Source organism: Pollicipes pollicipes, unplaced genomic scaffold (assembly GCF_011947565.3).
Source record: "Pollicipes pollicipes isolate AB1234 unplaced genomic scaffold, Ppol_2.1 Scaffold_6686;HRSCAF=7923_pilon_pilon_pilon, whole genome shotgun sequence".
NCBI classification, from domain to species: domain Eukaryota; kingdom Metazoa; phylum Arthropoda; class Thecostraca; order Pollicipedomorpha; family Pollicipedidae; genus Pollicipes; species Pollicipes pollicipes.
The window spans coordinates 19,201,550-19,229,131 of record NW_023596921.1 but is presented as its reverse complement, the minus strand read 5'-3'; the positions used below and the strand labels follow the sequence as shown (position 1 = coordinate 19,229,131).

The following is a 27,582-nucleotide window of genomic DNA, read 5'->3' as shown; positions in this document are numbered from 1 at the left end:
GAGCGTGGCCCCGGGCAAAACTGTGTGGCGCCATTTCATTCTGGAGGCCAATGAAAAATCAATCTGCGGCGGATAATGCTGTACATGACCTGGAAGACTGCAGCTAGACCGTCACAGAGGGCGGGAATTTCGACAGCGGCCTGGCGAAAGTTGAGTAGGCTAAGCTATGTCAGCTGTGAGCCAAGGCAAGTAACCGTCCATAACTGTCGCTAACATTAGATTAAAGGCAAGGGTCCAAAGCCTTGCACGAAAGTGAGTGCTGTACGTAATTCATCTGACGCCCTGGGTACAGGGTATGCCGAAAAACGGCCTGAAATGCACCAAAGTGAACGGGACTTCAGCGTCACGAGCTTACTACCGAGGAACGCTGCCATTGGCGGCCCATCGCCCTCCCTAGCACGCACATCACTCTTACTCTACCACCGTTCGCGCGGCGCCGCGGTCCCCACTGACTAGCCCACTGCGCAAGGCACACATGGCGAAAGACTGGTCCACCTGTGCGCTCCCGCAACCGGTGGAGGGGCCGGGCCTCATCACCTCACTTTTGAGCTGGCCCGCTCACCCGGTCGCGACTCACACTGATCACAGCCCCGCCGGCGCGCCCTCCTCCAGCCCCATCGCACGCCGCGGCTGGCCCCGCCCAGCGCCGGCGGGGCGAAAGATAAGCGCGACTGGCCGGCAGGCGTCGCGGAGAATCTCCATGGCAACGCTGGAAGCCGGGACCGCGTAACGCGTCATTCTCACCGCGGAGCGTCCGTGCGATCTTCACTGAGCGAATTAGCAGGCGGAGGGCGGACCGCTGACTTGTACACCGTGAGCGACGTCGTGACCGCCAGCGCCTGTTCGCCAAATGCCCCCAGTCATCTGAGATCACCAGAGCGCCGACGTCGCGCGCGGACTCGCATCGGCCGACGCGCGAGCGCAGCCCGTCGCCACGTCCCGAGCGCCGCCTGCACCACAGCTACTTGCGCCGGCCGCTAGCGTCCACGCTCCCCTAGCCGCTAGCGCGGTCACATGACCTGGAGCACGTAGAGCACGCCGGCGTCGTCGATGGTGACGAGCGTGGTCCAGTCGTCGTCGACGGCCAGCCGCCGCGCCAGCGTGCCGCGGAAGGCAAACACCTGACGCAGCTCGGCGGTGACCCCGCCACCAGCCGGCGGCTCCACCGGACGACCCGACCAGTACGAGAAGTACTGCTTCTCCGGCGGCCGGAGGCGCGGCGAGCCCGGCGCCTGTGCCGACAGGCGGCCGTGCTCAGGCGTGCATTCTGTGGGGAAGGGGGGAGGGTCGAGGTGAGGTGTGAGCCGTGGCACGCACGGCATACCCGGCGACGGGGACCGGACAGCAGTCACGGGCAGCGCAAGGGCCAACAGTCACGCGCCAGAGACCGGCACATCGCAGGGACAGTCACCCGCAAAACGAGGACGCAAACCGAAGCAGGAATACAATTATGACGAATCCACGTGATCGCTGGTGCACCTTGTTTTGGGAGGCAGAAAATCCGTAACAATTATCATATGACTTCCACGAGGACACCACACATCTACGCCTCAGTCAACACGTCAGGCCAGGGCGCGGCGCGTTCATAAACACTGACAGCAGCCGCAGCAGCGTGCACCGCATGCGGCCACATGAAGCCCCGTCGCCACAGCGCCGTGCCCCGGCCCTATGCGCGGCTCACGTTTGTTGGAGAGTCGCCACCAGGCGAGGCAGTCGCCGACGGAGACGATGGTGCGACCGTCGGGCGACACGGCCAGGTCGTGCACCCAGCTCTGGTGCAGCTTCAGCACCAGCGGCGGACACAGGATGTCCGTCCGCGTCACCTGCGGCGGCGGGCGGACGTTAGCACTCGTCGCGCACGCGCAGATCCGGCCACGGCGCGGCGACGAGCACGCGATCCGGCGCCCGTCCCTCCCCTCCCCCACCGTTTGGGGGGGGGGGGGGTGCACATCATCCACCTGCCGCCAGCGGAGGGCAGCTCTGTTTGGCGCACTCACCACCACGTCGCCGTCGTCATGGCCGGTGACCAGCAGCGAGCCGTCCCCGGAGAGCTGGAACGTCCGCACGGGGCCCTGGTCCAGCGTGAACGACTTGACCACGGCGCCCGTCGAGAGCCGCGTCATCTTCACCTTGCCGTCCACGGCTGCCGGCCAGCAGGCGTCCAGTGACCAGCAGGCGGTCGAGAGCCGTCCCATGCGTAGCACGTCATACATCGAATCACGAATACCGGGTTCGATTCCTCCCAAGGAAACATCTACTCTCGTCTCGACTCTCACCTAACATGGCGACGCTGCCGACCGCGGCAGCTAGCTGCAGCGATTAACCCGCCCGAGAACTTAACATTGAACAGTGTGGGGGACGAAGCCGCAGCGCTGCCGGGCGTTCCGCGTCCGACTGCACGCGCGAGGCCGCCCGGTGAGCTGCGCCTGCTAGCTACCGTGCCGGACTGCCGTCCTCCCATCAACAGCACGCCCCGATCCCGAAACCGCCAGCCCCGCAAAACCACAAACAGGCAAAGGTAGCGGTTTTCCGACGAGCAATGACGACATGCGATGGCCCTGCCTCCTGGCCGTCTGCGCCAGTCCGGCGGCCTGACCTGCTGTGACCACGACGAGGTCGGGCGGGCAGGGCGACTCGCCGCGGCCGCTGGTGCCGTTGGCGCGCGCCGCCGCCGCCAGCCGCACGATCCGGTAGCAGGTGACCGTCGAGCCCGAGTGCGCCACGTGCGCAGACAGCAGCTTCCCGGAGGCGGCCAGGTACACCTGGCGGCGGGGCGTGCGCCGCGTCACGGGACGGAGCGCCGACGCCGCGGCGGCGGCGGCGAGGGGCGCGCCAGGTCGATCCGAGGTGGCGTCACAGGCTCCGCCTCATCGCCGTCATACAGTGGGCAGGGCAGGCGGCAGAGCACGTGCTCGCGCGGAGGAGGTGTGGCAAACCAGGCCGCCCTGCGCTACACCAATGGCTCTGCGGAGCACCTGCCACGTTCGTTGTTGCGGCAGGGCGGTGGTCTTCGCCGATATAGACATGCGTATTCCTGTTTTCCATCTAAGCTTTCGTCTTTCGAGAATGTGGTTACCAACACAATTGTTCGCGGCCGTGATCATGACATTTGGCTTGAGCTCGGGACAGAGCTCATTGTTGTTGGTAACAGGGGAAACCGATATCACATAGATGTTGGACTTTAAGATGCCCTTGTTCCCTGCTCCTCGTTTCCAGAGGATTGGTTCGACACCAGAAATAACACACGACAGGGGCAAAGGGCTTACAAGCGCACGAACGTTGCATTAAAGGGAGTGTTGCACATTGATATGGGGTTTGAACCGAAATAGCCACCTTGGAGACCTTTCGGTGCTATTCGCAATCCTGTCCCTCTTAAGACCTCAGCCCCTGTAGTTCCTGAGCTACACGCCCGCGAAAATAGAGAAAGGTATATCGTGGAGAGTATTCGAGTCACCTTGGCATTCATGACGTCATAAAAGCGTCATTAAAATCCTGCGATTCCGCAAGCCGTGAGGCGACCAAGGACAAAAAATATCATTGTTGATGCGTTTATATCTGACGTTCGTGAGTGCGATTTCCAGATATAACGGCCGTCAGCTGGCCCTCAAGCAATATTATGGACGTCACGATGACGTAACGAAAGCACGTCGCGTTGAGCAGCATATTTACTAAACAGCAACTAAAGTTGCCCACAGCGGTCTTTTCCACTTGAACTAGATCGTGCAGCAGCAGTAAGCCACACGTAACCAAGCTGGGGATAGAAGCGTTAGCCCTTTTCGGAGCGGGTGATGGACTGCTGGAGTCTGAGCGTGTGCGGGGTGGGTACGGCCGTGGTTGACGGCAGTTCAGCATGGCACCGGCACGGCCCAAACCACTTTTCACAAGCGGATCGTAAAAGGTGAAATCTGAATGTTGTGAAAAAAGGGACTCCCTTAACCATACAGTTTGAAATTCGCGATTTTTACAGCCCAGCACCCGTATTCATAAGAGGAGACCAATATACGCACATCTCGTTAATGGCATACAAACAAAGCCAGAACAAATATAGCGCTTCAATATGCTGAATCCCACACAGATATTTAGGCGTAGACACAAAACATGAACAAAATACACTAAGCAGATCTACGTAGGTCACGATTTCGGAAACACCAGGACACACACGGCCACAGGCTCAACCAGGAAACACCAGGACACCACACGGCCAGGCTAAACCAGAGTACATCCAGAAGCTCCACACAAGAACAAGCTCCCACCTGTGAAATCAGCTACCATGGGTCAACGCGCAAGCATGCGAGGTGACCTGAAGCCCGAACCCCTGGCCCGCCACGCCCCACTCACTTTCGCAATCAAGTTATCAACGCGGAAGAAGGCCGCACGAGCAGCGCGAGTCCTCGCGCGCCGGGTGGACCCATGCACGGAGTCCTCCTGAAGCAGAGAGACACTGCGGCATCATCCTCCGCCGCAGAGCCACCCCGCCACAGCAGCCAGCATGCCACGGGCTGGGCCTGGCGAGGCGCCCGCCAGGGCCCGTCCCAGGCGGGCGGCAACGGCGGCATGCAGACGGTGCGCCGCGCGAGGCCGGCTCGGGTACAGGCTAGCGCGGCCACCACAGCCAGCATGCCACGGGCTGGGTCTGACGCGGCGCCAGCCAGGGCCCGTCCCAGGCGGGCGGCACGGAGGCATGCAGACGGTGCACCGCGCGAGGCCGGGTCGTGTACAGGCTAGCGCGGCGCCCCGGGCGCGAGTCGGGCGCGGCCGCCTCGGGAGCAGCCGCCACTCGGGCTGCTGTGAGGTTAGCAAGCATGCGAGGTTAGCATGTGAGGTTAGCAAGCATGCGAGGTGAGCCTACCCGAATCGGCAGGGTTAGAGCCGGACACACGCTGAGCCGCCACCACCAACGCTACCTGCGTCGGACGCACGACGCCAGCTCCGACAGATTCGGCGGACGGGGGCACGTCACGTCGCCGCCGCGGCGCCCGGACGCGTCACGCCACTCTCGGGCCTCTGCCGCGTCACAGCCGACCCCACTCACCTGGGCGCTCCCGCCCCGCCCCTCCCTCGCCGCCGCCGGCGTCGGCCGCCGTCTGCCTACCTTCAGCGTGCCGTCGCGGGAGCAGGACACGGCGAGCAGGCCCTCGCTCGAGTCGTACAGGCCCACCTGGGTCACCGCGCCGTCGTTGCCGCTGCACGTGACGTTGGTGCGGTCGGGCCACCACACCTGCCAGAGGCGAGCGGCGAGGTCGGAACACACGTGACGTTGGTGCGATCGGGCCACCACACCTGTCAGAGGCGAGCGGCGAGGTCGGAATACACGTGACGTTGGTGCGGTCGGGCCACCACACCTGCCAGAGGCGAGCGGCGAGGTCGGAATACACGTGACGTTGGTGCGGTCGGGCCACCACACCTGCCAGAGGCGAGCGGCGAGGTCGGAATACACGTGACGTTGGTGCGTAGCCTACGATGTGCGCTTCCACACGTGACGGCAGCTGCCGGCATTTTACATTCGCAAAACATGTGTTTCAGTGGATATCGAAGGTGCATGGGTGCCTGGAAAATAATACGTCCCGTGGACGTGAAAACAGCCGAAGCGTTGCAAGAAGGAGAAAACTATTACAACACTACAGTAGGTAATGAGGGGGAGGTCATGGGAACAGCCAGCGCACGCAAGTTTCGACCGGAGGCGTGCAGGTGCAACGCCGGCAGAAGGCGAATACAGGACTGAGGCAGAACGAAGCTGGGCGCGCCCCAGCCAGTTCACGGGAGGCCGACAGGGAGACAGACTTCAACGAGGCGGCTGTGGGCCATCCCTCGCTGGACTCACAAAGGCGAGAAGGTGGGGGATACCCACTTGCGCCTCACCCAGTCACAGCACATCGACATACTTCCAGCGGCACAATAGTCGTGACATCAACCACGTGCTGGCGTCTCCCTGGCGCAGAACAGACCTGCTTGAGCAGAATAGACTTGGGGGGGGGGGGGGGGGGCAGAACAGAAACTCGTTGGACAGGACAGGGACTCGCGGGGGACGACAGGGACCCGGGGGGGGGGGGGAGGGCAGAACGGAGACTCACGAGGCAGAACAGACTCGCGGGGCAGGACAGACTCGCCGGACCGCGTCGGACTGGCGGGGGCACGCCCCACCGGCAGCGGCCCCGCGCCAGGCGCGACGGCGCCGCCATCGTCCCAGGTCCCGCCGGTCGCGCGGCACCCCACCTTCATGTTCCTGTCCTCTGAGCCGCCCACCTTCATGTTCCTGTCCTCTGAGCCGCTCACCTTATGTTCCTGTCCTCTGAGCCGCTCACCTTCATGTTCCTGTCCTCTGAGCCGCTCACCTTCATGTTCCCGTCCTCTGAGCCGCTCACCTTCATGTTCCCGTCCTCTGAGCCGCTCACCTTCATGTTCCCGTCCTCTGAGCCGCTCACCTTCATGTTCCCTGTCCTCTGAGCCGCTCACCTTCATGTTCCCGTCCTCTGAGCCGCTCACCTTCATGTTCCCGTCCTCTGAGCCGCTCACCTTCATGTTCCTGTCCTCTGAGCCGCTCACCTTCATGTTCCCGTCCTCTGAGCCGCTCACCTTCATGTTCCTGTCCTCTGAGCCGCTCACCTTCATGTTCCTGTCCTCTGAGCCGCTCACCTTCATGTTCCCGTCCTCTGAGCCGCTCACCTTCATGTTCCCGTCCTCTGAGCCGCTCACCTTCATGTTCCTGTCCTCTGAGCCGCTCACCTTCATGTTCCCGTCCTCTGAGCCGCTCACCTTCATGTTCCTGTCCTCTGAGCCGCTCACCTTCATGTTCCTGTCCGCTGATCCGCTCACCTTCATGTTCCTGTCCTCTGAGCCGCTCGCCTTCATGTTCCCGTCCTCTGAGCCGCTCACCTTCATGTTCCTGTCCTCTGAGCCGCTCACCTTCATGTTCCTGTCCGCTGAGCCGCTCACCTTCATGTTCCTGTCCTCTGAGCCGCTCACCTTTATGTTCCTGTCCGCTGAGCCGCTCACCTTCATGTTCCTGTCCTCTGAGCCGCTCACCTTTATGTTCCTGTCCGCTGATCCGCTCACCTTCATGTTCCTGTCCTCTGAGCCGCTGACGACGGCGCCGTCCGGCCCGAACTGCAGCGAGATGACGCGCTGGCTGTGCTTGCCGAGGATGTTGGGCTCGGCGCGGCTCGCCGACGCCACCGCGATCTCGTACACGCCTACGGAGCCGTCCTCGCAGCCGAACGCCACCTGCCGGCGCGCGGCGGCCGTGAGCGCCGAGAGAGCGGGCGACAGGGAGGCAGCAGCTGACGGCGAGATTGCTCACGGCAGAGGACTGAGAGACGGCTGGGGGGGGGGGGGGGGGGGGGGGGAGGGTCTGGGAGAAGAGAGGCGGGCGTGACATGGAAGGCGGGTGTAGGGTGGAAGATGCTGACGGCAAATATTGGAGCATCGTAAGCGTCCTCATGCACTACACTCGCTCGCAGCCATGTCGTCCGCTCTAACCGATGAATCTTCGTTGGGAACTGTTCAAAGTTCTTCATCGACCATGGCCAATGAACTCACTCAACACTCGAAGATCCCAGAACCAACTAAACCTCAGTCAAAAGCGGCCTGATAAGTCGGTTGATCGAAAGCCATGTACCTGATGTCTGTGCCGCACAAGGGCACAAAAGACACGCGCAACATTTCGACTTTGTAAAGCGCAGAGACAAATGCCGGTCGGAGATCACTAATCGCACCATAGTTCCGGCTTGGTTGATCTCCGTGATGCAGATCTTCTCCCCCACGGGCTTCGTCGTGGTCACAATGGTGCCATCGAGTCCTCTGAGGACCTGGAACAGCGGAACACTGCATCAGCGGACGACGCTCCTCAACAGACGAGTCGTTCTGCGCCCATGCCGCGACGGCAACGCAGCACACAGAACGCAGATATCACGATATCACACGAGCATCAGAGACCAGCCATGAAGCCGACCACCAAACTGACAGCGCGCGGAGCCAAACTGAGCGTGGACTGCATAATTCGGCGCGAATTTTAATCCCAAGAAACCATGGCATCGCAAGCAAATACACAGCTGTCAACTTTTAACAACGTAGCCAAATTTGCAGTGCATCATCGGTTTATACATGCGCAAGAAATTGACTGCGTTTATACGGGCTACGTAGCAAAGTAAATTCAACCAGCCCCTAAGTCCTGCTCTTAGTGGGGAGCTGGTTAACATGCATGCAGTAAACCAATACCAATGAGCAGTGTCGAAGCTAGCTAAGAGGCCGTGCTAATGTGCAAGAGCGTGCGAAGAGAACAACAAGAACAGCATGCACATGCCGTGATGCCACCTCAGCATCGCTGAGGCCCTACCAGGCCCTCAGGCCCTATCTCACAACGTCGGACGCGGCGGCAAGCCGCAGCCGCCGCCGTCGCCTAGCAACAGCCAACAACTACACTCTCCGCGAGCCCTGTAAAAACGACAGGAGCGTGATCCGAGCTACGAGGCGGCCTCACAGCCGGAGCTAGCGGCGCACCGAGCAGCGCACGAGCTCCACAGACAGAGAGTGAGAGCCAGAGAGAGAGGCAGAGAGGGCGGGAGCGGCAGGCGCCGAGGCGCGCCGCCCGGGCGGTATCGGCCAGCCCGTGGCCCGGTGCAGCCCGGCAGGACGTACCATTAGCTCACGGTCCAACTGGCCCTGCAACCGAGAGGCGGGCGTCACGGCTGACGAAGCTCACTGCCGGACGGCGGCGGAGGCGGACCAGGCGACACGGACGCCGCATGAGGACAGACCGCGGGGTGAAGTCGGCGGCGCGCGGCGCACACACCGCACCGCCAGGTTAGCACGACACATTGTGAAGCGTCAATCGAAGGATGCACTTTTATAGAAATGCGCCGAAGGCGAGCGTGATGAAGGGCGTCTGAGTGGCGCCATTTTGACCGCACAGGGGTGAGTTTGTCCCAAAGGTGTCACGCAAGGACACTGCTGTGCAGCACGAGTCACAGAAGAGCACCTCGGCCCGGAAAAGGTCGCCACGGGAAGGCGTGCAGCTGCACACGCCGGCCGGTGACGGTGCCCTCGTACTGCGCACATCGTTCTGGGGCGCCCCAATGGACCGAGTGCTGTACAAAACCCTTAAAGTGCAGCCAAGATCGGCTGCGGACGCTTTCCTCGCGCGCCAACCCGGCCGGGACGTCTCAATACAGCATCGATCGAAGGACACTTCACGACAAAGATTTCCACGAGAGGAAGGGGCTCAGGCACAAGGCAGTGCTTCCTCACAGCAGCTGGCGGGAATGGACATCCTTGCACTGAAGAAGCTTAAGCGTGCCGAGTCGCAGCACAAGTCATACATGCACGCTTTCATACCGCTGAAGTCCTTCAGGGACGCATCCGTACAGAAGGGGTCCACCACAGCACGCCGAAGTACGTTGGCTGCGCCTATGCGCAACACACGCGAGGACGTGAACGGCGAATAGTCACGCAGCGCCACGAACGTCACGCCCAAGTCACAGGTGGAGACCAGCAGGACGCCCAGGCCAAGCAGGAGAGGGTGCTCACCGCACAGCAGCCAGACAAAACCAAGCAGGAGACGGCCACCGCACGTCGGCCGGACAGTTCCGAAGAACACGTGACAGGGGGTCGCAGCGGGGCCAGACGCGTTCGGTCCGAGCCGACGTCACAACGACGGCCACACCGACGATCACCTGAGCAGCGTCGGCTCTCGCCGCGTCTGCCGTCCGCTCTGGCCGGTCATCGACCCCCGTCCACCCACGCGGCATCACCCGACAGTAGCAGGCGACAAGAGAACCCGACCCGACCGGCAGGCAGCAAGACACGAGTGTCACCCCTCTATCGCGCCGAAGCGCCGACTCCTGCCGTCGCCGCGGCACGGTCCCGCTCGGCCGCGGTCATGCCACGACCGCATCCCGCGGCTGTCGGCTACGGTTACCGCCAGCTTCCGGCAGTCACGTAAGGACGCCGCCACAACGGCGGTCTCTCCCCGTGCCGCATGCTTTCTGTACCGTTCTCGTGGCAAGAGGCTCTAGGTACATAAGGACTTGCGAAACTCATCGGCAATACTGACTGCACCCGATCCGAGTGCTTGTAGCGTCTTCCAGCCGTTGCAAGCACTAACGTTGAGAAATCCACACGCTCACAGCCCGGACTAAACAAAACCTAGTTGCTCTAAATGACACGGTTAGATCAGACCCCACAACAAACTACCCTCTGACGAACTACCTCTACACCGCAGCGACTTACAACGCAAACCTCCGGCGCGCAGCCGAGTCTTGTCTCCTGCTCTACACCAGACCACACCTATCCGGTCCAAGCGGTGAGCGAGCCCCCAGCTCTGGCCCGGCTGCTGGGCCCGGACTGCTCCTCTGGGCACACGTTCTCGTCGCGGTCAGTTAGTGGACGCCCGCCCACTGCACCCACCGGCGCACCGGCCGACCCCGCCGCGTCCCGCAGGCGGTTAGTGGACCCCACAGCCGGCTCGCTCGGGCAGCGGACAGTTATGTTCCGTCATTGTTATTCATTACTGTCCCGTCGGACGCGCCGTCGCCGGCGGCGGCGTCAGCGGCGCACATGCGTCCGGGGCGGCCATGCAAGCGGCGGCGGCAGCGGCGGCGGTGGGGGAGCCAGGCTCACCTGGACGCCGTTGTTGGACGTGATGGCGGCGACGACCAGCGAGCTCGGGTCGGGCGAGGCGAACCGCGCCGAGAACAGCGGCTGCAGGCTGTCCTCCACCTTGGGCGTCCTGGTGAGGCTGCACGAGGTGACCATGTCGCCGGCGCCCGCCAGCAGCCGCTCGCCGTCGTGGGAGAACACCAGTGAGGTCACCGACCTGTGGCCGCCGGCGGCCGGTCAGCTGAGGGGACGCGAGCCAGCCACCGGACAGCCAGTCGAAGCGTTTGTAGCGGGGAGCGCCGCCACACCACCAGAGAAGCCATGGCAAGCATCGCCTGTGTCAGGGTTTTGAGAGACTCGAAAGCAGAGGCTTAAGACAGTTCTAAATTCCCTGCCATCAGGCCAGCCGTCTCCATGAATCAGCCTCCATCAAAGCCATGAACTTTGTACCATATGTGATCAGACCCAAGAGCGGACAACACGATCATAAATCAAACACCATCTATGTGCAGTTCATAACGTCCCTGACCAGTAGCTACGTCACGCTGACCTAACGCGGGACACAACATGCACAAAACGACGCAAAAAACTAACACACCAGTCCCTGGTGAAGCACAAATACTGTACTCAGACAGCAACCACTTTAATTTCCCCGAGGCGTTCCGACCACCGACAGCCAGTCTCTCCTGCCCGGCCCGCCGCCGCCCGGCCAGCCCAGGCGACCGAGCGACGCCGGGCGTCTGACTCACCCGGCGAAGCCGCGCTGTGTCGAGATGACGCGCCGCTCCAACAGGTCCCAGGTCTCGTACATGTTGGACGAGGTGCCCACCACCAGCTGGCGCTGGTCGCGGCTGAGGCGCGAGCACAGGTACAGGTCGTGCTCGTTCGGCGCCTGCATCTTGACTTCCACGTAGTCGCGACTCGGCCGCCGGCTCGTGTCCCACACCCAGCAGAAGATCTCGTTATCAGCCACAGAGACGATCGAGTTGTTGTCTGCAACGTCGGCGGGCGGCCGGGACACCGGTCAGACGCTGTCTGGCAGCTGCCTGACACAGGTGGCGTCAGCAGCGCCGGCGGGCGGCCGGGACACCGGTGAGGTGCTGTCTGGAAGCTGCCTGACACAGATGGTGTCTGCAGCGCCGGGGGGCGACCGGGACAGGTGAGGTGCTGTCTGGCAGCTGCCTGACACAGGCGGTGTCTGCAGCGTTGGTGTCATCTGCGACTCGGGAAGACCGTGCCGTCTGATGTTTGTAAGAGGCCCGATCATGCCGTCCGCTACAGCACAACGCCTCATCTGAAGCCCGACTGGACTACCGCTGCCTACAACACGCGAGAGCAGCTGGCCACAACAGCGACGGACCATGACAAGCCCACCCAAAACCGCTCCCCTCGTCCGGTGGGCCACACGCCTCACCTTTACTCAGGCTGAGCGAGATGACCCGCAGGTGGTGCTGGCTGAAGGTGTACAGCAGGGAGGCGTCGCGCGTGCTCCACAGCCGGACGCGGCCGTCGGCGGCGCCCGTGGCGAAGTAGGTGCTGTCCGGCGAGAAGGTGCAGCACGTGATGTGGCCGTTGTGAGCCTTCTCCTTCTCGAACAGCGGACCTCCCAGGACGTCCCACAGCTGTGGGGAGCGGCGGCCGGTGCCGGTGAGCACTGGCAGGCGGGCGCGGCACACGCGATGTCGCAACAGCAGCTTCTCGGTGTAACACATGGCTACAAGGATTGTCTGACAAGTGGTCTGTGAGGGCGCGACGCCCGCTGCGCCATTTGGGACAACAGTAAACGTTTACGTGAGCGGAAGACCACCAACACAAACGCATTTCAATCGAGTGAGCCATGACAATGTGTTAACGCTATTTGTGATATACTGTCTGTAAACAAGCATCTTCTTGCAAATTGCAGGTGTGACCTATACCGTTGTTACGTGCATATAGTGTCATTGTTACCATTAAAATGTCAACGCGAAAAAACCTTGATGCTTTACATAACCATCCCCAGCAGACACCCCGTGCCCGTTATTGGAAGTGGGTGCCTCAGACTCTGCAGCACCAGTGAGGCGTCCAGCACGGTGTAGGACCAGCGAAATAGTGACAGCTGTGACCGACCCGGTCCGCTACGGTCGGCATGACGTCAGCGTTCCACAGGGGTTCGCTCGGTCCGTGGTCTCGCTTGCAGTGGGGAAGCAAATAGACAGCAAAATGTCGACCCTTTATCGGGGCAAGCCGCTCCTTTTTGTTCCGGCCCTTGGTACCGCATATCACCTCAGAGCACTAGCACAGGCGATACCAAAGTGCACCTCCTACCAGCATCCCCGCATCTGCCGCCACCGGATTAGCACCAGCCGCCCTCGCCGCCGGCGCCGGCCGGGACGCCTGAGCGCGCTGGCCGGCCGCTGCCGCGGCAGCAGCACCGCCCCCGCCGATCACCTTGAACGTGCCCTCGACGTCGCCGGAGAGCAGGTGGGCGCCGTCGGGCGACCAGTCGACGCACAGCACGGCCGCCCGGTGGCCGCGCAGCGTCAGCAGGCTGTCGTCGCGCGGCGCTGCCTCCGGGAACAGGAACGCGCCCGACGAGGGACGCACGCGCGGCGACGGCGACCGCTGGCCGGAGGACACTGCGGGCGCCGGGCGCCGGGTCAGCGGGCACGGCCGGGGCGCCGGGCGAGCGGGCGCCGGCCGGCCGGGGCGTCGGCGCGCCACCCCGGCCGGCGTCGTCGCTGTACGCAGCTCCCGCGGCGCGTGGCGGCGTGTCGTGCAGGCGGATTGAATGCCATCCGTGCAACGTGGAGAGGCTGCCACGTCACACATGGCGGCGCAAGCGGCGGCGAGGACAACGCCGCTCGCTCCAAGCAGTGCCCACGTGCGCGTGTCACGCGTCGCCGCAGGCGTCAGACATCACAGACGGCGCATGGAGCCGGAGCATCCGCGTACTCGCGAAACACGGTGTGGGTTACGCTGACGTAGTTGTGTTGTGCTGGTCAGGTCATGGTGGTGCCGTCACCGCAAACCGTATGCCGTGAGCACAACATGGAGGTACCGTGCCGTTAGTGCCACTCAAGCATGCCACCGTCACGCACCATGCCGTATCCCCTACCACCCCGAATACCAAAACCACCTCAACCAACCACTCGGTCGGTGCCTTCCTCTCAAACCCCTTCCTCTCTCCCCCAGCGACTGCACCCCACCGCTCTGCCCGCCCCCGCCCGCGCCCAAGCCGCATGCCTTGTCAGTGCCGGCCCGGACGCCACCGCCACCGCATACCGTCGTGCTCGTCAGTACCGTACGCGGCACGCACGGCCGCCTCCAGGTCCCAGATCTTGAGCGTCTGGTCGTCGCTGGCCGAGACGAACCGCGAGCCGTCCGGACTGACAGTCAGCTGCTGCACGCGCTCCGTGTGGCCGTAGAACGACGGGTGCTCGTCCCCCGTCACCACGTTCCACAGCTGGCCGGCGGGCACGAGGGTCACGAAGGTCACGGAGGCGACCGGTGGACGGTGCCTCGATCGAACTTGCCACTCGCGCCCAGGCCGCCAAAGGCGGCTGCTCGGCGCGTCCCCGCCTTTTTGTCCCCGCTAATTGGCACTTCATTTCGTCGTTTTGCACACGATGCGACACACTATGAAACGTATATCGAAGACAAACAAAAACTGACATCGCGCACACCAGTCCAGAACGCTCATCTGTCGCCAATACGACCACAGCCAGTCAGTGGCCGGGCTCGCGGCGCAGGACGGCGATGGCGGCGGTCAGCTAACGCCCAGCAGGCGGCGCCCGTCCGCCGACTGACCTTGATGTGACCGTCGCCGTAGGCCGTCAGCGCCAGGTTGTCCTGAGCCAGCGTGAACACGACGTCGCAGACCGGACCCGAGAACACCTTGGTCAGCAGCACGTGGGACCAGCGCATCGCCTCCTTATTGCTGAAACGCAAGAGCACCGGCATCGAGGAACGCACATTGTCTATGTCTCAGACCACACTTTTGCACACCGGGGTGACACAATGAAAGGCTGGGCGCAAGCACAAGGTCAGTTCCAGCTCCCGCTGTCGCACAGGCTTTGCTAGGGGCCGCCAGGGCCCGGACTACGCAGCACCCCAGGAGCGGGGAGCGTCGCCCGCCGCCCAACTCACCACCACCGGAAGAAGAGCTGGTCGCCGGCTGTCCGCGCCACCCTGCTGGCGGCTTCGTAGACGGCCGAGACGTCGCGCTCGCAAAGCGCCAGCTGCACCACGGCTGCGCTGGGGTCGCGGACGGCGCTGGGCGGCAGCGGCAGCGCCGGCAGCCGGTGTCCGGCCGTGCGCACGAAGTTCTCAAAGTCGCGCCGTCGTGAGTCTTTCCCGCCCTGAGGGTGGGGGAGGAGGAGGCAGTCAGGCAAAGGAGATGGTGCAACAGCCTTCGGGACAACGGCATCCCAAGTGATGGTCACGGTTACGCAGGGCGGCGACAGGACGCGAAGTCCACAACTGGACGGCGCACGGCAGTCGGAAGAAACGCCAAAAGCCACAGCCGCGCGACACGTCAACCAGTACGTGACGCCCGGCTGTCCGCGCAGACACCGTCTCACACCGCGCCGCAGCGAGCGTCCCCGCACTCTCAGGCACGCCGACCGACGGGCGGCCGCACGACCCACCCGCGCGCGCTCACCTGGTCCAGGAAGGCGGCGTACTTCCGGTAGTCGTTGAGCAGGTCGCTCGGTCCAGTCGCACGCAGCTTGTTGCCCACGAACGCCAGGCTGAAGTAGAGGCTCGGGAAGAGCTCGTAGCGGCCGGCTCCGTGCACGTGGTGGCCGATGAACCAGAGGATGTACTCATCGTCGGGCAGCCGGCCGTAGTCGCCGCCGCACGCCTCCAGGTAGCGGTCCAGCAGCAGGGCGTGCAGCTCCCGCTTCTGGGGGAGAGAGCGCGGCCGACCGGTCTCCAGTCAGGGCCGGCGCGCTCACGGCGCGACATGGGCGCACACAGAGAGTGGCTGGTGAATCAGCGACGGGGACGATCCGCGTTTGGAGACGTCCCTTGAGGACACTGATTGCACGCCAGGTCCAGATTCGACAGCATGTCGGTTTATGCCGGCGCGCCGCCACCGAACAGCCCGCGCCACGTTTGGGCGTAAGGAAGCTATTACGCAATCATGGGTGTTTAAGGAAAGCTACGCATTGCAGACAGTACTTCGATTCGCAACATTTTTGCGTGTGACTCACCTCATCCGGCGTGTACTTTTTGGTCATGTAGTCGATGACAAGGTCATGCATGCTGTATGACACTGTGTCGAGTTTTGAGTCCTCCATCTCCTGGACCAGTGACTTCTTGACCAGGTACAGCATGCAGTCATCCACGTCGTCGGCGGTCATTTTCCAGTAGGTGCACAGCACCTGCAAGCAGGGAAGCCAATGCAAAATAGCGCTAACTATCCCACAGCTGATTAAACGTACGTGCCGCTGAATGAAACAGCTAAACAAAGTAGGTTACGGCCAACACGGGAGACCATGTTACATGTGTGGCCAGAAGGTAATGTTGCATGTGTGGGTCAGTGGGGCCGGCAGTGCAGCAGCCCATGAAACGGGCAATGGCCTTCTTGTACTGCGTCACAAGCAGCAGAGCACGGAACGTGCGCCGTTCTGTTTCGTTACCTACTTGCCCTGCGCGGGCGACTAAAACCCAGCCACGAAAACTGGCTCGCACTCGCACGCAAACGGCGATTCTAAGTTCCGCAAGAGTGTTCCAGGACAGACCGCCCGCTCCAACTCCACAGAGCCGACGCCGACCATCCCCGTCTTCAGCGCTTCGCTTACCCTCTCGCAGTGAGCGGCGGCGCGTCCTGCTCATCTGGCGGGGAATGTTGATGTCGGCCCCGAACACCGACCATCCCCGTCCCAGCGCTTCACTTACCCTCTCGCAGTGAGCGGCGGCGCGTCCTGCTCACCTGGCGGGGAATGTTGATGTCGGCCCCGAACACGGCTAGGCGGCGGAAATACTCGGCGTGCTCGTCGTCCAGACTGTTGACGCTCAGCTCGATGGCGTCGGTGACGTTCTCGTGCGCGCTGGACTGCATCCGCAGCTTCCTGAGAAGGCGGCGGCCGCGTCCGGTCCAGTGGCGAGACTCACCTCTCCGCATTATCATTTTTGAAAATAACTAGCCTAAGTTAAAGCAACGTTTCAGTTGGGATGCTATAATTCAAATAGTATCATCATGACAGCGTCTTATATGCACCACCTGTGTGTGTGTGTGTGTGTGTGTGTGTGTGTGTGTGTGTGTGTGTGTGTGTGTGTGTGTGTGTGTGTGTGTGTGTGCGTGCGTGCGTGCGTGCGTGCGTGCGTGCGTGCGTGCGTGCGTGCGTGCGTGCGTGCGTGCGTGCGTGCTGCGTGCGTGCGTGCGTGCGTGCGTGGTGTGTGTGTGTGTGTCATTGGGCTTTACGACGCACCCAGCTGCTGAGGCCATATGGCACCGCCCACCCCTCACCTTGGCAGGAAGTGCGGGCACCGCGGGGAGTCGAACTCCGGTCCCCTAGTTTCCCAGACGCGCAACAGTCAACGCACATGCCTTAACCATTACATCAGATGCGTTAAACCCACACCATCGGCACGCCTGGGTAGCTCATCCATTATCTGAAGTTTGTCATATTCCTACAAAAAAAGATCAAAAGGATCATTTTCAAAAACATCTCAAGCGCAAACGCTCCCTCGTCAAGAAGCACTCTGCAGAGGAGACGCCCCAGTCAAGAGTTCGTCAGAAGCTCGCGGCAGCCTTGCAGCCACGGCCGGCGGGTGCGGACGGACAGCCGCCGCCCCCGTCCCCGGTGCCACTCACTCGTAGTTGGCCGACCTCAGGTTATCGAGGCACTTCTGCCAGCGGTCGCGCGATTCGCGGTGTCGCCGCTTGCCCGCCAGGTACGAGCACAGCAGGGCGATCACCATGGGCACGCCGCCGCAGCGCCGGTGGATGTCGGTCGCCTCGCGAGGCAGGTCTTGCTTCGGGATGCCCAGACGCTTGGCAAACAGCTCCTGCGACTCGGCTAGGCTGAAACCGTCCTTCATCTGTCGGGCAGCGGCGGCGGCATACAGCCGGGGCCGGCAGTGCGCCGGCTCCACGGATTCGCGCTGTTCCGGTCTGGCGGAGGCGCCGTCTGTTCGGTTCGAACTGGCCAAGCGCTCGGCGTCGGCATCAGTATCAAAGCGCGAGGTTCGGTACTCAGCTGACGCCCCACAAGGGACCTTATACAGACCTTATGCCACGACCTTATACAGAGCAACCGGTCCTCTAACATCACAGCGAAACGCGACGACCAACCCGCGAAAAGACGGCCACAACGACACCCCAGCCCGCCCCAACCGCCCCGCTAAGCACAACACGCGGCACGGTGCGACGGCACAAGCCGGACGCCCACCGCGCGCGACGTCGCGCCCTCACCTGCACCATGGCGGCGCGACCCTCGAACCGCTCCACGAGCGCGGCGTCGCGCGTGGTCACCAGCACGCTCGCGCCCAGGTCGAACACGGCCAGCACGTCCGGCTTCCAGACGTCGTCCAGCACCAGCAGGCAGTTGCGCAGTGCCGGCTGGTTGAGCAGCTTGCGCAGCTTCTCCACGGCGATCTCGATGGTGGGCGGCAGCAGCGCCGTGGCCTGGTCATCCGACAACCGCTCGCACAGCGCCTGCACCTTGTTGATGAGCACGTCCGTGTCGGCCTGACCGACGCTCACCCAGAACACGCCGCCCGGGAAATGGCTGAACACCAACTCGGCGTCTCGCAGCGCGTGATTGACGCACACCGACTTGCCGATGCCGGCCATGCCGTGCACGGCCAGGAAGCGGCCCTCCTTGAGCTCGCGCAGCTCGGCGCGCACCGCCTCCGTGTAGACTTGCCGCGGGACATGGAAGGCCGGCAGGGTGGGCACGGCGCCGGCGCGCATCACGTTATTCAGCTCGTCGGCCGCCGACGTCGACGACGAGTCGTTGAGCTCGTTCAGCTGCGACTCGAGCTCGTCGGCCAGCCAGGAGTTGTTGGGCCGCAGCCCCTCCACCAGCTCCTCGAATGCCTGCGGTCCGCGCTGCGGCAGCAGCGTCAGCAGCGCCGCCACTCGCTCCTTGCGCGTCTCCTGCCGGCGGAGCGGAGGCGTGAGCGGCGAGCAAGGCGGGCGCGACAGGCAGTGGACGAAGGTGCAGCGCGGTCGATCAGGGGTGGCAGCAGAGTCAGGGCTTCCACAGCGCGTCCCAACAACCACGACCCTAGCGACCAGCACGCTGAGGACATCGAATGGGGGAAGCGTTGTGGTAAATTCGTAGCGAGGGGGGAGGGGGAGGGGCAGCGGAGTCCCAAGGCCATGGGTAATGACGGTGCACAGTGCCAGTGCTGCTGCTGCCGCTGCTACCACGTCGCACCTTCTCAAAATCACAAAAGACAGCGAGGCAAAATAACAAGTCACAACTGGACAGGGCATGGCCAGCATCATAGCTCACAGTGCCCACGCTTCCCACGACCAGCACAACCCAACTACTTTAACGCCGCGAGCCTGAGCCATCAGTCGGCCATCAATGCTGGCCCGCCACGATCTCCATGTGACCGGTGTTTCCATCTCCACAGGATTCGTCCAACCCCTCCCCCCCCCCCCCTCCGCTCTCGCGACCCATACTGCTACGTCCTCCTCGCACACCACCTCCACATCCGCTCTGGACTGCCAACCGCACAAGATGCCGTCCAACCTCCGCACGTGTGTCGGCCGACGCGGTGGCCGCCGTGGGCCGCGAGCACACCTTAGCCTTAATGACGTCATAGTCATCGTGGTGAATAATCTCCTTGGAGAGCAGGTGGTCCAGCACGTCGGCCACGTCCAGGTCTTTGAGCAGCTTGGAGCGGGCGCGAGTCAGGGCTCGCTTCTGTCGCTCCTCCATGGCGACGGTGCGCGGAGCCTGCAGTGAGGAGGGTGGTCAGACAGGGCGACAGCAGCGAGGACGGCGGTCAGACAGGGCGACAGGCAACGAGGAGGGCGGTCAGACAGGGTGACGACAGTGAGGAGGGCAGTCAGACACGGCGACGGCGACGAGGAGGGCGGTCACGCCCACTCTTCATAGACCATGAGTGCAGGTCCCCCGACAGCCGTAACTACAACCTGGCAATCAATTCGATTTGATAATGCCAGATTACCTGTGTCTGACCAGCCAGCTGAATAGCTAGTATTCCAGCAAGCTTATACGGTACAGCTCTCTCCGCTGTTGTGTGAAATACCTCTGGTAATCCAATACCAAGCGACGCTAACCATTGGCGCCACATAAAAATGCAGTGGATCAAACAATGACCAAAACAATGACAAAACATTCTTAAGAACGGACTGTCGTATACATAGTGTGATGACACTCGGGTGAAGCCGTTGCAGGCCATTTTCCTCGAGGTTTTCATTTCTTATCGTTATCTGGCGCGCCGCCGACGCTCGTGAGGCACTTGAACTCCTGAACTCAGAGAGCGTCTGACAAGCCTGCCTCTTTGATTGATAATCAATATCCGTCCAACAACACCGTAATCAACGCTCAGCGCCCTGGGCGTCCGACCCAACACCACCTAACACACCGCCTCACGCTGGCCGTGCGAGCGCGTCCGGCCGACGATCGGTACCAGGCGAACCTCACCGCGTCCGCGACCGTCGCGGCCCCAGACCGCGGTGCGCGCCGCGCTCCCTCGGCAGGGGTCCTCTCACGTGCGTCTCGCACGCGCGGCCTCGCTGGCTGCCTCATCGGGGCCAGGAGACCGGGGAGGCACCAAGCGATGGCTTGCCGGGACGCCACGCCGGCTCACAGCTGTCCGGAATGGGGCGACCGACCGGCGCGGCGCTCCAAACCAAAGGCGGAGTCTCATCCGGCCTGACCGGCGCGTCGGCGCAGCACGCCGAACCTCCATGGCCAATGCAAAACGAAACGCAGCGCCCCGAGTCCATGGCAAAGGCGGGACTCCCATCCCGTTCTCCGTGTGAGGACCGTGGTCCAAATCCTTCGTCCGCCCAGGCCACGGCGTCCAAACATAGCCGTCGGGCCATGCGTCAGCACGGGGACTTCCAAAACCACGGCCAGGCCCGGGCGGAAACGGCTGATTTGCCACGCTCATCGCTGGCGAGCCCGAAGGGCACGCACCCCATGCGGCATTCCTCGGCAGCGGCTCAAACTCCCCATCTCCTGACACCAGAGCTCTCACCTGCCGGCGACAGATCCAGCCGATCGCCCCCAGCCAGCACGGGTCGGCGCGGTGCACCTCACAGCGCGCCGGCTCCAACTGCGCCCGCCCAGCCCGGTGGCACACGACCAGCGGCGGTCCGGCCACGCTCCGGCCGGCGCCATGAGTCACGCCCGCGCCGCGCGCCGGGCAGCTAACGCTCGCTGCCGGCGGCGGGCGGCGGGCGGCGGAGACGCCCGCGTGCCGGCACTGCTCTGCTGGGTGAGCGGGCCACGGTCTGGGCCACCAGCGGCAGCCGGACGTGGTGTCCTGCCCCCCCCCCCCCCCTCCGCTAGCATGGCGCCGTGAGCGATCCCGGCCCGACGGCATGGCGGGCGGACATTGCATACCGCATACGTGCTCCTTGGGCCAGCGCGGTTGAGCGACAGCCCCTCCCCCGCCGCAAAAACGGCGCGTAGCGGGGCCGTTCAATGTCGACGCAAAAACGTCCGCCGCTGGGTGCTGGAACGGGTCCACTGGACGCCAGCGGGGGAGGGGAGGGGAGGGGAGTCAAGGCAACCGGCGGCGGCCGCCAGGAAACGTCCGCCAAACACCAGCTCCCAGGTGGTGACGACCTCGGGCGGCCGCCGTCCGCCGACAGACGACCGCAACACGGGCCATCAGTCGACGATTTCGAGGCGGCTCGCGGCTACACAGCGCAGATCACCACTCGCAGGTGGTGGTGCAGCCGCCGTTCCGCTCCGGCCAGCGCACGCTCCGCCGCCGGGAGTGGCGGCTCAGCGCGCCGCCGGCTCGGGGCACGGCGCCGTGTCGCGTCCAGCCGCTGGTGTCGAGGCCCGCCTGCTGACGCGCGCGACGTGCGCCACTGTATCGGCTCCCACTGCAGGTGGCTGGCCGCGACACGTCTGGACATGATTCAACAAGTCGGCGCAAGCCTAACCCTCCCTCTCGGCCTGCTGGCACTGGGCCAGGAGGGGGCGCGCTGAACCCACCGCCTGCCTCCAGTGGACCGACTCCGCAAATGCCCTACTTTAGTATCAGCCAGGCCTATCATGTCGTTTAGCCAATGAGTACGAGTACCTGCCCACTGCAACTGCATGCGTCATCACAAACGTGCCTGCGCAAACAGCAGGGAATTGCATGCGCATTAGGGAAGGGCAGGGGAATTTAAATTTGTTTTCACGAATGACCATGCAGAGGTCATTTGCCGGTCGTAGGCAATCCCTGACTGCAGCCGTCGCTCTCCCTGCCACGCGCCACGCCGGCGTGGACCAGTTGGTTACAGTGGCTTAACGCCATCCGCCTCTTATCGGCCGTAGGCGCTCAGCAGAGGGCCGCACGCGGAGGTGAAGCGAGGCACGGCCAGCACAGCAGCCGGACAAGGCCGACGGCTCCGGTTCGCCAGGTGGTCACCCAGCCAGGCGTCTCCCTCCCCGCTGACTCAGTCCGCGTCACAGCCACTAGCGCGGCGCCGGCGGTGAGATGACCCCCGAATCGCGGGGCACCCGCTCCCCCCGCCTCCCGGCGCTTGGATAAGATACGATATCGCGCGGCGGGACGCCAGCAATCTTGGTCGCCGGCGGCGGTGGCGGTCGCCGGCTGCTCTCAAACCGCACACTCACCGCGAACAGCCGCCTGCAGTGCATTCACAGCCGGACCGGCGAACAGCAGCGGAGTACGCTTGCACGGCGCGCATCGCCATCGCGACACCCGCCGCTCCGCGGTACATTACGCCGGACGCTCGGACGGTTGGGGGGAGGGGGGGGGGGGGCAAGGCGCAGCCGTGACGCGACCGTCGGAAGATTGGCGTCTGCGGTGGTTTGCGTATTCAGTTGCGGTACACCGCAGAGCTTGGCCTCGCAATGACACGCGGATCGACCTGCGCCTCCACCGGACGGCGAAACCGTGCGGATCGATACAATGACGCACATCGAGACGCCAGTCGCCATAGGCACGATTCAGATATCACTTAAGCATTGCCGCGGACGCCCTTATCTGCGAGATGAGGGACCAGGTTCGCCAGCTGTTCTTCACGCAAAGGTCCGCTCGGGACGGGAAAGGTAAAGCCAGCTGGCGAAACCAATTGCGGGTTACCAATATCAATCGACACTTGACTGGAAGCCGCGATCGTCAGCGGCAGACACGCCGGCGTCAGCACCACCACGTCCGAAATGTACGGGGCTGGGCCCAACAAAAAACTCGCACACCGAAGCAGAGCTGAACTGCATCCCGTCATAGGTCGACGAGAGACGGCCCGACGGTCGTTTCACGGCAGCTCCGACTCGTGTTCCTCCCCCCCTCCCTCCCCCCCCCCACACACAAGCTTTATAGCAAACAGATGACAGGCGCGCTGATTCGCGTCCGCCGCTAAACTGCGCCACGCATTCGTCACCACCTCTCCGCAACGACCGGCGCGGTACGGGTCTGCCGCGTCCGCCGCTAACCTGCGCCACGCATTCGTCACCACCTCTCCGCAACAACCGGCGCGGTACGGGTCTGTCGCGTCCGTCGCCAAACTGCGCCACGCATTCGTCACCACCTCTCCGCAATAACCGGCGCGGCACGGGTCTGCCGCGTCCGCCGGAGAGCTGCGCAACCCCGGCTCGCGCCAGGTGTGGCACGCGCCGCTGGTCGTCGCCCGCCGACGAGAGCGTCACACACGGCCCGCGCCTGGGCGGCCGTCACAGCTGCGCCGCCGACGTCGGCGCTGAGACAATGTCGGCGACGGAAACCGCGCTACAAAGCCACGGCACCGAGGCGACGGGGCGGGGCAGGGGAGGTGTGACGCCGCGGGCAACGCATGCCGAGCGGGGTCACAAAGCAGGAGAGTGGTGGCGACAAGACACGTCACGGTTTGGACGGGTGGGTGTGGAGACGTTCAGCCTGAGGGAAACGGACAGCGCACGGCTCACGTCCATCACAGCCAACCAAGGCAGCCTAGTCACCTGACAACACGACTGAGATTGTACCGTGTATGGTGTGCCCCAACAGCAGCGGTTTGACAACTAGAACAAAGGCTCCCTGCATACGATGTGGCTTGTGAGCCCCTCATCCCAACACCGGCACCTGCTACACGGTATGGCTGAGGCACGCTACCCTCTGAGAGACGCCGTCTGAGTCAACTGAGCAATCACTTCGAGGCTGATAAACCAGCACAGTACGCTCTTAGTCACATCTACGACACATGAGCACGGCATTCTGGTCATGCCATCGCAGCTAACGTCTGTGTGCTCTTTGACAGAAGTTTGAACTCGAGTTGAGTCAGCCCCTTCACCAATGGCTCCTGGGTAGCGGATGCCGCCCGACCAGAGGTGGCGCGACCCCGCAGTGACCCTGGACGTTAGCCCGGGTCGCTGCCTCCTCATCGCCACATCTTGACCCGATCCCAGGTGATGTCCAAAGTCCCAAATGTCCACGGCATCACCCAGACCGGTGCAGTAGACCTGACGGGTCGTCGCTCACCAGGTACATCCCTGGGGCCCGGAGCCATTCGGGGCCCGCCGCAGAGGAGCGGGTGGCGTCATTAAGAGCTCGCGTGTGCGGTTACGAGCTTGCATGGGTGATTCAGAGTTATCGTCCACTAAAGCGCGCTGGGCCACATCACGCCACCTTTCACTTTCCATGACCTCAGGAACAGTAGGCCAAATACTCCGGCACCAAGGAAGACAGGATGATACAAGCCTTCATGGGGGGGGGGGGCGTCCCTCGCTCCCGCACACTGGAGAGACAGCAAGGAAGCTCCCGTCCTACAGATCCAGGCTCGGGATCTGCACTGTAGCGTCACCGTGCACCGGACGTCTCTCAGCGATAGCCCGTCCGATCACTATTCACATCATGGTTTATTCATCGCGCGCGGAGGTTCTTCACGGTCCAGAGAGACGCACAGAGAAAATGCGTGCTGCCCATCACGGCTGGTCTTCCACTGTCGCCAGCGCGCCGGTCAGCCTCGTCGCAAAGCCGACCGCCTGTTGCTCGCACCGCTCTCAGCCACCGACACAAAGAAAACATTCGCGGGACGGTCGAGCAGACGGGGACCGCACGCGGCAGCGCCGGCGCACGCCGCGGCGCGCCAAGCTCAGTCACGTGCTTCATCCTTAAGTGGGCCTCACTGGACGACTTAGCGTGCGGTCACGCCCACGACGGCGCGCGGAGCCCGGTGGACACGCGACGCGGCCGGGTGTCCGCCACGAAGCTCAGTCATGAGTCACCGCGCGCCGGTCCAGACGCCCACGCCGACGGGCCGCACCCACCCCAGGGGACGGGGAATACCTGGCAGGGCTGCTGGGACGGCAGACGGGGCGGGGGGGGGGGGGGGAAGCGGCTAGACCACCGGTAAGCCGTCCGTACGGGCACGACAGACGAGCGTGCTGAGTCAGCGGGCGTGGGCTCGGCCACGGACAGCCCGCCTCGCGCTGGCCGCGGTACGTGGAGCAGAAAACCACGGACGTTCGAGGCCCAGCAGGAAGGCAGACCAGTTAACGGACTAGCCTTACGATTATCTTTGGCGAGACGCGGCGGCGCCCGACGTTCAAATCTGTTCTCATTAACAACAAGCCGCCTCTGCAATGCAATAACCCAACACGCGTCAGTTCGCAGCAACAGACCGGCACAATGCCCCCCCCCCCCCCCCCCAGCACCTACCCGCTCCTCTCACTGCTATTTACGAACGGCACGAACCGGACACACCCCCTAGCTCCATTCACATACCACCGGGCGCCTCCGCACAAACATTCCACAGAGCTGTCGGTGGCGCCGCAGCTCCAAGTGCGCGGCCGGCGCCGAGACTGCGGCGGCGGCGGCGGCGGCGACACAGGACGACCCTGGCCGGCCGTCAACCCGCACTCGTGCCGCCGGTGGAGCCGGCGCGCGGCCGGGCCGGCCGGCCTGCGGCGGTACGGGCCGCGCCGCGGACGGCCGGGCGCGCCGCCGGCAGACGCCCTGTCAAGTCGAGCAATCCGACCGGCGTCTCGCCGCGGCAGCGATACCGCATCACCGCTCGTGCCACGGCGGCGCAAACAACTCGGACAGATGGACGGACAGCCCCCTCCCCCTCCTCCCCCCCCCCCCCCCCCCTGCAGACCGGCGGCGACGTGCGGACTGAGTCCTCGAACACTGAAGCGGTACGCGCGTATACAGGACGTGCACGCCCAGAGCTGCAGCAGAGGCTGCTGGAGGCGAGGAGGGACCCTGGAGGCGGAGCTGCCGGTCGGTGAGGCGGCGAGGGGTGAGAGAACGCCGTCCGCTTGGCACGCCGCACTGACACACCCAGACCACGGCCGACATTCCCTGGCAATTCAACGCGACGGACTCCGGCCGGAACGCGCGCGCCGCGCCCGCGCCGCTGCGGCCGCTCGCTGTGCCCTCCCGACGCGCGCGGTCGGCATGCCGAAGGCCGGACAGACACCAGATAAACGCCGCGCAGCGTCGGACACCTCGGCCAGGGCGAGGCGTCCCGGCCGCGGCCTACAGCGGAGGCGCGGCGTCGGCCGCTCGACAGACCGCTCAGACCAGCGCGGTCACGCGAGACACGCTCCACGGCCGGGGTGTGCGGCGGTGGCATGCAGCGCGGGCCAGCGGGTCCGATCCCGTACGATGACACCCATAGCGGTTGCGGTGCCGTCAGTGGCGACAGGGGACACGTAATCAGCGGAGGTGATGCCGTGATTGCATCATACGAGAGACACAGGCACAGACACGGACGCGGGCCCTGCCACAGGGATGGCCGAAGTCAGTGGCGATGACGACAGTCTCTCTTCACCTGCCATCTCTGGAACAATTAACGTTAATCCCTATATAGCATGGAAAGGGGCTGATCACATTTTGTTGCTAGCCGCATTTATTCAGAAGATCCAACGTTTCTGTTCTGATATATTCCAATCGAGGCAGACTGACGCGCATGCGCATGACCTTGAAATTTGGACCGATGACGTAACAAAGCACACCAAGTCGCAACGAAACATGGCTGTGAAGCAGATCCATGGCTTCAAGCCTAAGACTATGCCGGACCGGGCTGGTCCTATAGCAGAACTGAGTCGACAGCACTGATACAAGCGACGAGACCATCAGCAGAAACGGGGCCACTGGTTTCAATAGCGTGGACGGCACCCCAGCCCCGCACGCACAACTGACCCCCGCTCCGCTCCACGGGCGGCATTACGCCGATGTCGACGACGCTGAAGCAACGGTCGGCACAGTCCCACAGCAGCGGAACCGTGAACGGAACCGCTGGCGCGTCACGGCGTGCTGTCCCACGCTGGGGACTTCCGGCCGCCCAGCGCCGGTTGCATCAAACCCGGCGGCGGCGTAAGCGGCGCCGCGACCTTGGGCCGCACGACTGGTCCGTCAAGGCGGCTCGCCGGCGCGCGTGAGAAATCGCCACCGCCACGAGCGGCCGCCTTCCTGTTGAAGACCACGTGCAGTGATCTCGGACGCGCCGGGGCTGTTCCCAGCGGACCAGCCAGAGGAATTAAATCATCCGGCGATGCCAGATAGTCGGGAAACACTGGATTAATCAGGACAGGCGACGAATCATTTTCATCGAGTTGTCAGGATGCAACGGGCAGAGCCGCACGCGAGCGTCCGTGCCCGAGCCACGGGACCTCGCCACCCTAAACCCTTGTAATACATACCTAACGCGAAGGAGCCAACTCTGGCGGGCCTCCCGGACCCGACTCTGCCCAAACGGCGAGCGTCCGCACGGCCGCCGGTGCGCCACACGTGGTCCGGGCCGCTCGCGACCGCGGCGCGCGTCCACTGACCTCGCGCTGGACGGCGTCCCGGCGCCGGCGACGGCTGAAGCAGGCTGCGGGAACCGGTCACCTCACTGCGGTCCGATCACGC

General features: G+C 63.7%; 1 protein-coding gene across 5 annotated transcripts; it reads right to left on the bottom strand.

Annotated features, from left to right (window-relative positions):
* Positions 1 to 532: 532 nt before the first annotated feature.
* Positions 533 to 27,582, bottom strand: LOC119107634 (apoptotic protease-activating factor 1). 5 transcript variants are annotated; one of them, XM_037231142.1, is made up of 22 exons: positions 27,501 to 27,582; positions 19,335 to 19,490; positions 17,993 to 18,679; positions 17,393 to 17,619; positions 16,508 to 16,646; positions 15,786 to 15,956; positions 15,233 to 15,475; positions 14,719 to 14,930; positions 14,380 to 14,509; positions 13,855 to 14,035; positions 13,021 to 13,208; positions 12,008 to 12,215; positions 11,343 to 11,586; positions 10,615 to 10,810; positions 8,635 to 8,658; positions 7,713 to 7,805; positions 7,054 to 7,221; positions 5,093 to 5,218; positions 2,597 to 2,762; positions 1,998 to 2,143; positions 1,682 to 1,823; positions 533 to 1,267 (listed from the first exon to the last, which is right to left on the bottom strand). In XM_037231142.1, exons 2-22 carry the CDS (start codon positions 19,470 to 19,472, stop codon positions 1,011 to 1,013), a joined length of 4,086 nt encoding a protein of 1,361 aa, XP_037087037.1. In that variant the 5' UTR covers positions 19,473 to 19,490; positions 27,501 to 27,582; the 3' UTR covers positions 533 to 1,010. The 5 variants fall into 5 exon arrangements, with proteins under 5 accessions (XP_037087037.1, XP_037087039.1, XP_037087038.1 ...); XM_037231144.1 differs by having other exon boundaries at positions 13,873 to 14,035; XM_037231143.1 differs by lacking the exon at positions 27,501 to 27,582 and adding an exon at positions 27,372 to 27,392.